Here is a 14,354-nt window from a genome sequence, read left to right on the forward strand (position 1 = left end):
GTCCTGTTCATTAGGCAGGGATTGCCATTAACGGTTGCCTGGGGCAAGTCAATTAAAACAGTCAGGCAAGTGGATCCTTCTCTGTGGTCAAATTGTGTTGAAGACAACTGTTTTAATGTGTTACCTCCACTGTCCCATTTTTCTGGTGAATTTAGTGACCCACAAGAAGAAGAAGAAAGACAAAGCCAAGTGTGCGCGATCATAATTCTCAACTTCTCCATACATCGTCTCTCAATCACTCAAGTCCGAACCGACCACTCGCACTGAGCACGTTGAAGTGACTTACCTTGAAGTGACCCAGGTCCAATAGCATGAGGTTCTGGGTGGAGTCGTAGAAGCCGGTTTGGGGAACGATCACGTAGGAGGCCATGAGGTTGACGTTCAGATCCAGAACCTTCTGGGTCTCAATCACGTACATCAGTCCTGCAGACAACGACATAGAACGGAGGGCATACTTCAACATGTTCTTACATATGGATACGACAGGGGAGGGAGGCATGCCAGTAGGAAGTATGGAGTGGAGATTGAGGTCAAAGGCTTGTATCCTGTCTGATGAATCAGAGTAAAATGTCCATAGAAAGTCCAATTAGAATAGATCTCTATGTTTGGGTCTGCAGCACACGTCAAAACAAATCTAGCGGTGCCGTGGTTTCTTGTGACAGGACAGGAGCGCGAGTGTGGCCTGTCAGTCAGAGCTAGAGGCGGGGCTCTGACCTGTGGAGGTGCGGTCTCGGAACTGCTCCAGCTTCATGAGAGTGGCGTTGGTCAGCTCGTCTAGCTGGAGGTCATCAGGGGGCGAGAAGAACGCAGACATGCTGTTCACCGTCACCTGCCGGAGAGAGAGACAGGTATCCATGTAGTTACACACACACACACACACAGGTGGTGCAGACTTTCGTTCTAACAACATGCCTGATTGAACCGAGGAACGACTGGAATACAATTATGTATACAGGACACACACACAGAAATGGACAAAAACACACTCACAGCATCATAGATGATCTCCAGAGGCTGGGACTCGACGCGAAGCCGCTGATCAGCGCTCTCGTCCAGAGGGTTGGTCTCAAACAGGATGTCCAACAAGGGGGTCCCCGTTACCGTGGCAGCCTTCCTTGACGACAGCAATGTGGGTGCCGGCCGGTTATTGGCTAGTCCTGTCACCTCAAACAGACTGAGCTGGGCCGACAGCCTGAGAGGAACAACCGCATCAGAACCAAGGGCAGAAAGAGGTGGGGAGAGAGTGGAGGCAGAGAGAGGGGGGGGGAGTTGGAAAAGCAGAGAGAAAAAGAGATACAGACAAACTGAGAATCGCAAAATGGTGGCACAAGAAAAAAAATAATGAAATGCCAACTATAGTGCATCCCATTGATAAAGCAATAAAACAGAGCAGGGAAGGAAGGGGAAAGTATTTAAATACAGGGTTTGTTCAGAAGCGTAAAGCGTTACCGGCATGTCAAGTAGAATTGGGCAACATGTCAGTTCTATTAATATCTATCTGCAACGTTCTGAACGTTTCACCTTAGGGAACACACCCCAGAGGGCATACTGTACTTACTTAATGGCTTGTGCTCCGGGCCTCTGGGTCAGCATGGATTTCAGATCTTCAACTGTGAGTTTGAGGATTTCATTCTGGTCCTTGTTGTCTTTCATCGAGACAGACATCCTCTCCATGTGGAAATTAATCTTCATATCCTCAAACTGCACAAACAAGACCAGAGAGAAAAAGGGAGACTGAACATTGTCCTGGATTATCTTTCTCTCTTTTGGAAGACGCCAGGGATTGCGATACTGCACTACAGTGTGGGGGAATATACAGTAGCAACTCACGTTCTTTGGCAGGTTATGATTGACAGCTATCTCACTGTAGCCGATGGCGGTGTAGAGTTTGGCCTTCTCAGCAGAAGTCATAAGCTCGTCAAAAGCTGAGGAGAATTAGAAGACAAAAAAACGTCATTCTCCATGCAATGTGGAGATGTGTCTTATGATTTACAATAACAGCATTAAAACACCAGGAGGACCTTATCAAGATTATTTCAAATCAACTTCACAAAAAAGGTCATACGAAGTGCAAAATGCGGTTCCAAGTGCACGGTTAAATCAAAGTCAACAACATCTTCATCCACATTTTGTATGCGAGTAGTCATATCGTACGGAGAGAAAAAAAATGTATCACGACACCTGCGATAGAAACAGGAAGTTCATAAAATGCCGACAGATCATTTGCTCGTGCTCTCTTTTTGTGTCTGTAAAATAAATGATGCGAGAAATGGCGGTGGAAACGCTACAGATATACATGAACATCTTCCAAAACCATCATAATGAGAACCTTGTCATCAACATGATTCAATACTTCATAAGGGTGGGACAGGACAGGTTAAAATGCACAATTGGAAATATTTTTGTCCAGTGTTCTTTATTCCTGGTTCTGGAGACTCACAGGGTCCGCAGGTTTTTTACCTCCAGCCCAACATCAACACCATTGACTCAACCAATCCACTAGATTTCGTTTAAAGGTTATTTTATTGTCATGACCGTCTTCATCGATAATGGTTGGTTATACGGTAATTGTGTCAACCCTAGTTACACACCCCATGGTTCCCCAGGACCAGGATTGAAGAACACTGTTCATCAAAACTAGTAACTGCAGCGCATTGGCACGCTCCTGACACACTGATGACCAGCTGAATGATTGGCCCGGTGGTCTTTGCATTATCATAGGGGGTGGATTCGGAAAGTATTTCCGACCCCTTGACTTATTCCACATTTTGTTTTGTTACAGCCTGAATTCAAAATGGATTCAATTGATTAGTTTTTTCCCCTCACTCATCTACACACAATACCCCATAATGACAAAGTGAAAACATATTTTTATTTTATGAAAAACAAAAATATCTAATTTACATAAGTACTGTGTTCACACCCCTGAGTCAATACTTTGTAGAAACACCTTTAGCAGTGAATACAGCTGTGAGTCTGTCTGGGTAAGTCTAAGAGCTTTCAACATCTGGATTGTGCAACATTTGCCCATTATTCTTTTCAAAATTCTTCAAGCTCTGTCAAATTGGTTGTTGATCATTGCTAGTCAACCATTTTCAGGTCTTGCCATAGATTTAAAGTAAAAACTGTAACTCGTCCACTCAGGAACATTCACTGTCTTCTTGGTAAGCAACTCCAGTATAGATTTGGCCTTGTGTTTAGGTTATTGTCCTGCTGAAAGGTGAATTCATCTCCTAGTGTCTGATGGAAAGCAGACAACCACATTTTCCTCCGTTTCTTTTTTTATCCTGAAAAACTCCCATCCTTAACGATTACAAGCATACCTATAACATGATGCAGCCACCACCATGCTTGAAAACATGGAGAGTGGTACTCAATAATATGTTGTATTGGATTTGCCCCAAACATAACACTTTGTATTCAGGACAAAAAGCTAATTGCTTGCCACATTTTTTGCAGTATTATTTTGGTGCCTTGTTGCAAACAGGATGCATGTTTTGGAATATTTGTATTCTGTACAGGCTTCCTTCTTTTCACTCTGTCAGTTAGGTTACTATTAGGAGTAACAACAATGTTGTTGATCCATCCTCAGTTTTCTCCTATCACATCCATTAAAAACTCTGTCATTGTTTTAAAGTTACCATTGGCCTTATGATGAAATCCCTGAGCGGTTTCCTTGCTCTCTGGCAACTGAGTTAGGAAGGACGCCTGTATCTTTGTAGTGACTGGGTGCATTGATACACCATTCAAAGTGTAATTAATAACTTCACCATGCTCAAAGGGATATTCAATGTCTGCTTTTATTTATTTTTTTAAATAATCTACCAATAGGTACCCTTCTTTGTGAGGTATTGGAAAACCTCCCTGGTCTTTATGGTAGAATGTGTGTTTGAAATTCACTGCTCGACTGAGGGACCTTACAGATAATTGTATGTGTGGGGTACAGAGATGAGGTAGTCATTCAAAAATCATGTTAAACACTATTATTGCACCCAGAGTGACTCCATGCAACTTATTATGTGACTTGTTAAGCACGTTTTTACTGCTGAACTTATATAGGCTTGAATACTTACTGACTCAAGACCTTCCAGCTTTTCATTTTGTAATAAAAAATAAAAAAACATAATTCCACTCTGACATTATGAGGTGTCGTGTGTAAGAAAAAAATGAATATAAAATGTATCAATTTTAAACTCAGGCTGTAACAAAATGTGGAAAAAGCCATGAGGTGTTAATACTTCCTCAAGGCACTGCATGTACAAAACGGAGCATGGTGATTGGCTACGCGGGCGATCTCACCTCCGGTCTTGACCTCCTTGGCCTCGGCGCCACCGTCTCCTGACCAGCCAGACCACATCCAGCCCAACCAGCCCTGAGATTCCTCCTCCTCCACCTTCACCCCCGGACGGAAGATACGCAGACCCGCTTTGCTTGCCTGGAACAACCGACCAGCGCCAGTCACAGTCTATACATCACACTTCAGCCTCAACCACTAGCTAGAACCACTGTTAGTTCCACTGTGACCACTGACCAGGTGTTGCACTGGTGGTTACGCTACGGCAGTGTGACTGAGTAGGGTCATTTCAGTCATGCTTTTCTGCCATTTTGAACAAATGAGTTAGTAGACAGACATAACTGAATACAGTACGTACAGAGAAGATGGATAGTTCGTCAGGGATTATTCAACAAATTTCTCAATCCGTACCTCCATCTCAGCTTGCTGCCTGGCCAGAGTGATGTTAAAAATATCCAGAGTCCGCTCAGGCTCCTGGGCACACGGCAAGAAAGATGGATCGACTCGTCCATTAAAACAGTTCCCTGACCGTTAAGGGAATCCATCAATTACTTAAAAAGGTAGACTCAGCAAAATACGGAGAAAAAAAAAAAGTATGAAATGTATGCATTCACTACTGTAAGTCGCTCTGGATAAGAGCGTCTGCTAAATGACTCAAATGTAAAACGTAAATGTAAAATGACGTTGCCATGAGCAGCACCGCAGATACTGAGATGAGCGAGATGCAAGACTTCGCTCTCACAGTCACACACAGTATCTGTGTGCACAGGTTCACTTCACGCTGTTACAGCTTGGTAGCTAGGGGACCAAAACAGGGGAGAAAAAGAGCTTCGTGCTTCAACGCTCTTAGTTGTTGTGGAAATTGGCCCACTATGCGGTTTACTTTCTGCATCTACGTCATGTTGCTGAGTCTACCTTTAATGTCCATCATAAATCAATGCAGCAGAGTAGATACAAAGACTGGGGATGCAACTCAGAGCATGAGGACTAGGCCCTTCTCAATCTCCACCACACCTGGGTTCAAATAGCATTTTGTTTTCTTTCAAATAGTTTGAGCACTTGATTGAGCCTAGCTGGTGTGCCAGATGAGCAGGATTTGCACTTTGAGGACTATGCCATAGGTCCAATTACAGACATGCAGGCTCAATCAAGCACTGCTCAAGTTTTGAAAAAAAACAAATACTATTTGAACTCAGGTCTGGGTTGCACTCATTAGGGAATGCAACCGAAAACTATTCAAAACGGATAATGTTAATGAGTGTTTCTTAATTCCCAGGTAGTTCTCCCTGTTTCAGTCCATTGTCTTCCATTTGGTGCCTAATGAACATCACCCTGATCTTTACACACCTCCAATTCCCTGAGCTGCTTCTCAGTGGGCTTCTTGCTGGTGATCTTGGCCTTGTAGAGCTCTCTGTAGTGCTTGACTGTCTGCCGGTGGCAGCGGATGTGCTGCCATGACCACATGTGCAGCCGCGGTTTCACGTCCACCTCCATGATGCCTGTGATCACATACTGCCACCTGCATGACATACACAAGCAGTGACACAGTCACTACGGAACAAGCATGTGTACATCACATTTCCTTCAATCGATTTGAGCTATCGTATCTAATAATATTATACTGGACGGCATAAAACATAACAACGATCAACCAAATGCATTCAGTCATTCACCATCTAAACATCAACAATAACCAACATTTTTGTCGTTGTGACAATTTTTAGTAGAGGAAAGAATTGTAAGTAAAAGAAAAAGTGTGAGCTGACCATAGATAGGCGTTGGTGTGCACGTGGACTTGCGGCCGGTATTTCCTGTAGGGCAGGTTGCGTGACATCATATCCACTGACCCCAGGAGCTCCAGAATGCTGATGTACTGGAGAGAAGGAAGGGGTGAGAGTTCAGGGGAAAACAATAAGCCAGTGACTTTAAAAATGTGTCGAAATTCGAACTCTGGGCAACGCTCATAATGCAAAAGAGCATAGATCTGTGCAAAAATAAAAATACTGTAACACTTCAAATAGAAGGGATGGTATATAATCCAATGCGAGTTCCGATTGGGTGAATGGCATGCATCAGTTTACTTCACTGTGGTTAAATAGTCATCCTATGCACATTGTTGAAGAAATTTTCCAAATTAAATCAGGCTGCAGATTTAAATGATTTTTATGGTACTTTCCTGTGCTCTTTTGCACGATGAAAATGTTGCATCTTTCTCTCTCTCTCATATCTCCCTCCATCACCTGTGGTCTGTTGAGCTCCACGGCCACCTCTCTTAGGTTGACCACCAGGTCCACCTTGGGAGAGGAGAAGTCCACATCTGACCGGGGGTTCATGCGCAGCTTCGCATCAGCCGTTATCGGTCGAAAAACTGCCAGCAACGAACAGGAAAATAAGGTTATTAATATGATACAGAATTAAACAACAATTCCACCGTGGGCCTTCGTAATGAGAAGATATCTTCAATTACAATAAAAACTCCAAGGACTACACTGACTGAGATTTGAATCCCTGTATCAGGTGGGTGACAACATGACTATCAAGACTCCGATCCAGACGTGAATGATGTCACACCCCTATATCGACTGGGTGACACTCACTGAAATCGTGGTTCATGGGAGTGGAACCCCCCGGGATGCTGTCCTGGAGGCATCGCTGTGGAAATGCGACAGACAGGAAGAGATGCCTCGTTAGACGTCATTGATAGACATAATCACTCACTTAAGGGACCTGCCGCTCCGCGACAGCACTGAATGATGGCACTGTGACTCACCAGGGCCTCATCTGGCATGTGATTGGAGTACAGCATCGAGTTCACGTTCCAGTAAGCAAAGAGATTGTCCAACTGGACAAGCTGAGGAGAGGAAAAAGCATAACAGAAAACAGCTTAGAATGCTGTTGACAGTAGAACAGTGTCATAATGGATGTAAAACGCATGTACAGTATATCAATTGCTGTGGACTGACTACCTTGAAAAACAGCTTGGCTTTCTCATCCAGGAGACAAGGCATCCAATTCTCATCTGCTGTCTGTGGGGTCACAGTTATGGGGTTGAGACGTTACGTGATATGCATTCAGGGTCAGACCAGAAACAGATCATAAACCTGACCACAACAAAGATCTCATATCCCACATCCAGACCTTAACTGAACTGAACCACTGTATTTGAGCTTGTAGATCATCTCCAATGAAGGACCGATTTCACGAGGTCGGGGCCTCACGCATTACCTGAAGGCTGAGGTTCTGCAGTGACACTCCAAATGAAAAGGGGCAATTGGGGTTCGTGACCTGAGAGAGTGAGAGAAGTGTTACAGTAATGAAATACCGGAATAATATACTCATTTAAAATGTTGTATTACAACTGTAGTACACTGGGTAGAATACACACATCATCCTCATAGCGGACGTGGATGTTGGAGATCTTCACTTGAAGGTTCTTGATCACCTGCGTCACAAGTTTCTCCACAAAGGTGTCCTGCTTCTCAAGTGCAGGGTTATCTGTGGAACCAAATAACACATTCCAGTACATGCATTCAAGTCACAGTCCTGAGTCTGTTTTAGCCCGATGCTAGCGCTGCAACTCAATGACATTATGATGACATCTATTTAAGAGCGGTTTGAAGATGTAATGAAAGCATGACTCAGACAGACACATGAACTCTGACCTTGTTCCGCTGCTTTCTGTTTGGTCTCTTCGATCCTCTGCAGCTCCCTCTGGCGAGCCTCCTGGAGCTGTTTCTCCTCCTTCTCGGCATCATACTTTATACCTGAAACACACAAACATTAACACACACACACACACACACACACACACACACACACAACAGCTAGGTTTCTTACTGGCTGTGGGCACGATGAGTAGGTAGACTCCATCCAGTGTGGCTTCCACTGACTGGGTGTACAGATTCTTCCATGGAATCTTCAACTCCAAGCGTCCTGACAGAACCACACACACACACAGTTAATAGGAAAAAGGTTGAAGAGTGAGAAAGATAGAGAGGTATGGTAATGTATGGTAATGGTAGGAGGTGGTCCCGTGTGGCTCAGTTGGTAGAGCATGGTGTTTGCAACGCCAGGGTTGTGGGTTCGATTCCCACGGGGGTCCAGTACGGGGGAAAAAAGATGTATGAAATGTATGCATTCACTACTGTAAGTCGCTCTGGATAAGAGCGACTTACAGTAGTAAGACTAAAATGTAAAAATGAGGTGTTGGGTTGGGTCATCTGGACAAATCTTACCTATATGCCCTGCTCTTACTTTAAAAGGAATGTCAAGTTGACTCTGAAACAAGAAGAAAAGTATTCAGCACAATACAATGTGAATCTACCTACATAATTAACATTTAACCACTGATACATGTAGTAGTAGGCCTAGCCATTCATTTCAAACATACCAAGGCATTTTCCTTTATTTCAAGATTTCTGAGCACTGCATCACCTAGGGAAAAAAATAGAAAAAAAAACATTTGTTTAAAGGGCGACTGCACTTCCTGATTTGGCCTCTTTTTGAAGATTACTCGCTAATGCTAGCGGCCATGACTGAAGCCAAACGAGAGTTGTCTTATTCTTGGGGCTGTGGTTTGATGTAGGTGTGTTATGTTTGCATATCGTACCCTGGCAGGTACTGTTGTTTGCCCCTCCTGAGTCACTGTAGCAACAACAGCCACTTCCTCAAAAAAAAGTCACTTCCTTAAAATAGTCAAGGTAAATCAAGAAATATGTCATTCACTGACGTTTTTGCCGAGGAGGTCTTAGTCGCGCAATTTTACATCTAGCTAAGATACTTGGTGCAGTATTTCTCAAGTTAAAACATTTACATGAAAAACTGCATACAGTCTATTCAGTCGGGAAAGTCTGGCTGTGCGCTCAGGACTGAATTCTTAGAACAATAACATATCTACAACTTCATTATCTGCAAGCTGTCAAACTATCGTAAATAAAGCACAAGCTACACGTTTATCAGTGCCCCAAACCACTTGCTAGCTAGGTAAATTCCAACTCTGTGTTTGTCAATGAAGCTACCAGGTAGTCGCTAGCAGTCAGGCCACAATCAGCTTATCAAGTCACTGGCCATGTGTGTACTTCAGTGTTGTTTTGTACAACTGTCTAACTATTACCAGAATGCGTATCTGTCTCTCAGTGTTTCGTAGGGAATCATGTTACAAAACAGGTCGCGAATGTGTTTTGGAAAATGAATAAAGTTGCAGTTGGGACAACTTGTCAATGATCGGCTCAATTCAAAAAGCGGCAGACTCAAGTGATTGACACTATCAAACACACGAGTAAGTAGCCACTCAATAAAGGGCTAAGGCCAAGGGTTATTTTAACATAGGCGGCTCGTTGTCTTACGTAAACAAGTCTGAGGCGCTGCATAATGTGTAGGTCTGTCTCACTGTCCGGAGGTTCTGACTTATGATTGGATAGAGCTCACACCGCTGATAAGCAGCTGTGCTGATTGCGCTCTCTCTTTTGTTAGTGTGCACCATCGTAATCCATGCCCAAACCTCCAGTAACTCAGTTTTAGAAGTGACTGACTGACCAAAATGATCCTATTTACACTTTGTAGTCAATTTTGACACTATAATTAATGTTTGACTTATACCAATGCCACATTGGCTGCTTAAAACCAGATAAGTTTGTTCTAAGAGGCAGTTGACCTTTAAAATGATTCAATAAGCACCGATACATGAATATACACTGAGTGTACAAAACATTATGAACACCTGCTCTTTCCATGACAGGTAAAAGCTATGATCCCTTATTGATGTCACTTGTTAAATCCACTTCAAATCAGTGTACATGAAGGAGAGGAGACAGGTTAAAAGAAGGATTGTTAAACCTTTAGACAATTGAGACGTGGATTGTGCATGTGTGCCATTCAGAGGGTGAATGGGAAAGAAAATATGTAATTGCCGCTGAACATGATACGGTAGTAGGTGCCAAGCACAACGGTTTGTGTGAAGAAGCGCAACACTGTTTTTTTTTTTTTAAACGCTGAAAAGTTTGTGTGTATCAAGAATGGTCCACTACCCAACAGACATCCTGCCAACTTGACACAACTGTGGGAAGCAACATGGGGCCAGCATCCCTGTGGAACGCTTTCCACACCTTGTAGAGTCCATGCCCCGACGAATTGAGGCAAAAAGGGGAGGGGTGCAACTCAATATTAGGAAGGTGTTTAATGTTTTGTACACTCAGCGTACTTCACAAAAAAAATGCATAGTAACCTGATGTTGGAAACATATGTCCTAGCCTAAGCTGACAAATAACAGCCTAATTCCACTGTACATCTTCCATCCAAAGCAAATATTGGCAAGCGGCGCAGTATGTTATCATGTGCCCAGATAGTCTTCACAGAGCCCGCATTTCAGTAGACAATTTTGTGCTTCGTCTGTTGGCAAGATGTCAGGCCTTGGACTTACAATAAATTATCTCCAAGTATCATATCTTTCTAAAATGAAATATGCCTAGATACTGTTTAGGCCAGTGGTCACCAACTGGTCATCGTGATTTAATACTGCCACTTTAATAATGTTTACATATCTTGCATTACTCATCTCATATGTATACTGTATTTCATACTATCTTGCCTATGCTGCTCAGTCATCACTCATCCATATATTCTTATTCCATCCCTTAGATTTGTGTGTATTAGGTAGGTGTTGTGGAATTGTTAAGAATACTTGTTAGATATTACTGAGGTCAGGACTAGAAGCACAAGCATTTCGCTACACTAGCAATAAATAACATCTGCTAACCATGTGTATGTGACAAATCAAATTTGATTGTTGCTCCGAGACATTTACCCTTCACAATAAGAGCACTTACAGTTGACCGGGGCAGCTCTAGCAGGGCAGAAATTTGGCAAACTGACTCGTTGGAAAGGTGGCATCCTATGACGGTGCCACGCTTAAAGTCAATGAGTTCTTCAGTAAGACCATTCTACTGCCAACGTCTATGTAGATTGCATAGTTGTGTGCTCGATTTTATACACCTGTCAGCAAAGGGTGTGGCTGAAATAACCGAATCCACAAATTTTAAGGGGTAATTTTGTGTATAGTGTAGCTATCTACATAGCTACACTACACTATGGCCTTCCCTGTGGCTCAGTTGGTAGAGCATGGTGTTTGCAATGCCAGGGTTGTGGGTTCGATTCCCACGGGGGGCCAGTACAAAAAAATATATATGTATATATAAAATGCATGAAATGAAAATTAAATGTATGCATTCACTACTGTAAGTCGCTCTGGATAAGAGCGTCTGCTAAATGACTTAAATGTACAAATATCTAACTAGGTTAGCTGGCAGATTCAAGCTAACGTTAGCCAATTTAGCTAGCTAAAACTAATATACTGTAGCTAGCCAGTTGACTACAAAACCTTGCTAACAAATAAGCAAGTACTGTCTAATGCTAACATCTAAGACGACAATCATGACAGTGACAGCTGCAGGTTTCTGAACTGACGTTTAGCTAACTAGCTAGGGTGGCTAGCAAGGAAGCTAACCGTAACACATAATCGTTACCTCCCCAAATCCCGAGCTTGAGTTGTGAGCTGTCAAGGTTTACAACGTAATCCCCTAAAAACCTGTTTAGGACATCTACCACCACGCTTTCGAAGACCATGTTGCTGTTTCGTTCACCTCTCGGTCACCATGTTTACGTTCAGTTTTTAACGCATAACTCGCTCGCCTGTCGATAGTAAATGACAGCTGCTTGGTCCTGTTTCTTGAAATATCCAACGACGCTCGGTCACATGGACGGTCTTGACGCCATGTGGTTGCGTCAATAGATTATTCTCTTTGGAGTATCCCAATGCAAAATAGTCCGTGGCAGAATAGGAACCATAATTATGGTCCATGATTCACAGGGGGCCCTAATTAGTGGTGAACAGGTAGAAACGTGCGGTCATGGCCAGAAAGGTTGCAGCTTTCTTTAAAATGAACGTCACGCCTAGGTCACACCTACGGTGTTTGTGCAAAATGGTTCTCAGGTGGCATCATCTGGACATGTGTGCACCAAAATTTCAACATACACCTTCTGCTTCCATTTCTGTCAAGCTGTAGCAGAAGGTGAACGTTGAACTTGTGTTGCACACATCCAGACGATGCTGCATACCTAGCGAGTGTTGTAGGTGTGATCGATGAGTCAGAGTTGTCGGTTCATAGCAGTTTATGAGAATTAACATATCAGGTTAGATAATTAAATTAGGAAAAGGTTTAGGTAAAATGGAGAACATTTCAACTTTTGACTTTAATTTGACAAAATCTGGATACCTTCTAGCCATGACCCAAGTATGGGTGACTTATATAGATAGAGGACTCGTCTTTATGTTTGTGCCATTGTAAGGTCTGTGACAGCATGGGCAGCGCCATTGATACCTCGATCACATCTACAGTGTTTTTGCGCAAAATGGTATGCAGCATCATCTGGATATATGTGCAACAAAAGTACTGCACCGCTGCATCTCAGCCTTGTGTGTGACTGATTAAGACTAAAGCCGTGGACTTCGAAGATCAGGTTGCTTTAATATATCAGAGTTCACTCTCCTGCATCCAAAAGAAAAGACAGAACATTTGTAGAGCACAAATATGTTCTGCCAAACTTTGCCTCTCTCCAAGTGCAGCAAAATTACTTTAGAATACAAAAGTGAGAACAGCCTCTCCTTATAATGCATCAACACAACGCTCATTTTACATAGATAAAACCTCATACCTGCATCCAAAAGAAAAGGCAAAACATTTGTAGAGAACAAATATGTTCTGCCAATCTTTGCTTCTCTCTACAACATAGACGCACAATACACAATAGCTACAATAACACATAGAGTACCTTAGCTAGCTAGTAACCACATGTTGAATTCAGAATGTTAATATCATCCTAACAAGTACAATTACAATAGCATCTTTACAATACCATCTACTTATGAGTAAACTAAATATACAACATTATTCATGACTCTGTACTTAAAGGAATCTAACTTTCCTGAACATGACAGAAAAAGTGTGCCTAACTCTCCTAGTGGATTAAAATGATTTGAGCACGAGCACGCAGGGCAAAAGGTAAGTATGCGCTCCCTTATTTCCCAGGATGCAGGCATGCATTATAACAAATCACCATGCTATATTAATATATGAACAGGTTGAAATTCACAAAGTATTTTAACAACTGTTACATATGCACCACACAGAACGCACTGCAACTGCCTCTGCAACTCAATGCTGCAAGGCAAACGCAGCGTTCCATTGGAAATGAATGTACTTCTGGTGAACCAAAATGCAAAAACTGTCGGTGTGATTGAGGCATGAGGCTACAACCAAGGGCCCAGTGTTCCGGCCCAGAAGCATGGTTTCGACTTCTCCTACAGGTTTGCTTCGGTACTGCAGTTTAACTGATGCCCGGCCCAGAAAGACAATTTCCGTAGAGGGCCACATAGAGAAATCAGACTAGAAAATTCCTCTAAGACTTTTTAGTCATCATCATTGTGCACAAAACATCCATTGAATTACTAAAATAATTGTCACTGAGGCCAATTTTGTTTTTCATCACTCACAACGAAGATATAAAATGTTAATATTCATCCAATGTCTACCATGTTTTTGGATGACCTGAGGATGTAACTGCTGCTCCCGGTGCACACTGAGTGCTAGTGCGCATGTGATGTTGGTTCATATAAATCGGATGCAACTCAGACATAGACGGTCCACGAATCGGCACATGCAAACGTGAGTAGATAAGCTTGAAAACAACGGTTGGACATCTTGGATGCAGTCTCCAGATCTTATTATACCTCAGTGGCTACAACCCATAGGAATCCCGACCCAGTTGAATATCTTGACCACTTTAAAATGGTGGAAACATGGTGGCCACTAGAGGCCTCCATCATTCTCTACTATGGGGTAACTGTATATGTGGAGTGTCTGAAAGTGGGCGTTGCGAAACAAGTGGGAGGATCAACACCAGTGGGTGTGTCGAAAGTCGAAACCTAACAGCCAATTGGGGAGATCTGTTGCCACTCAAGACTGTTTTGCGTGGCTACTTCCTGCATCCTTGTAGCATTTTAGCT

The 14,354-nt window shown here is 42.9% G+C and overlaps 1 protein-coding gene across 2 annotated transcripts in view; it reads right to left on the reverse strand.

The window, feature by feature from the left end:
- Positions 1-12,125, reverse strand: part of LOC106580084 (vacuolar protein sorting-associated protein 13A) — a 54,960-nt gene extending 42,835 nt beyond the window's left edge. For both annotated transcript variants that reach the window (XM_045702983.1, XM_045702982.1), the window contains exons 1-20: positions 11,815-12,125; positions 8,685-8,728; positions 8,530-8,572; positions 8,132-8,227; positions 7,957-8,058; positions 7,680-7,789; positions 7,520-7,579; positions 7,261-7,320; positions 7,065-7,145; positions 6,892-6,946; positions 6,535-6,662; positions 6,061-6,167; positions 5,642-5,813; positions 4,706-4,768; positions 4,300-4,435; positions 1,831-1,925; positions 1,559-1,701; positions 991-1,192; positions 715-829; positions 287-423 (exon numbers count right to left, since the gene is read on the reverse strand). In XM_045702983.1, coding sequence (XP_045558939.1) covers positions 287-423; positions 715-829; positions 991-1,192; positions 1,559-1,701; positions 1,831-1,925; positions 4,300-4,435; positions 4,706-4,768; positions 5,642-5,813; positions 6,061-6,167; positions 6,535-6,662; positions 6,892-6,946; positions 7,065-7,145; positions 7,261-7,320; positions 7,520-7,579; positions 7,680-7,789; positions 7,957-8,058; positions 8,132-8,227; positions 8,530-8,572; positions 8,685-8,728; positions 11,815-11,914 — 2,049 coding nt within the window. In that variant the 5' untranslated portion in view covers positions 11,915-12,125. The remainder of the gene's footprint in view (positions 1-286; positions 424-714; positions 830-990; positions 1,193-1,558; positions 1,702-1,830; positions 1,926-4,299; positions 4,436-4,705; positions 4,769-5,641; positions 5,814-6,060; positions 6,168-6,534; positions 6,663-6,891; positions 6,947-7,064; positions 7,146-7,260; positions 7,321-7,519; positions 7,580-7,679; positions 7,790-7,956; positions 8,059-8,131; positions 8,228-8,529; positions 8,573-8,684; positions 8,729-11,814) is intronic.
- Between the last annotated feature and the right edge of the window lie 2,229 nt (positions 12,126-14,354).

This window comes from Salmo salar, chromosome ssa20 (assembly GCF_905237065.1).
Source record: "Salmo salar chromosome ssa20, Ssal_v3.1, whole genome shotgun sequence".
Lineage (NCBI taxonomy): Eukaryota > Metazoa > Chordata > Actinopteri > Salmoniformes > Salmonidae > Salmo > Salmo salar.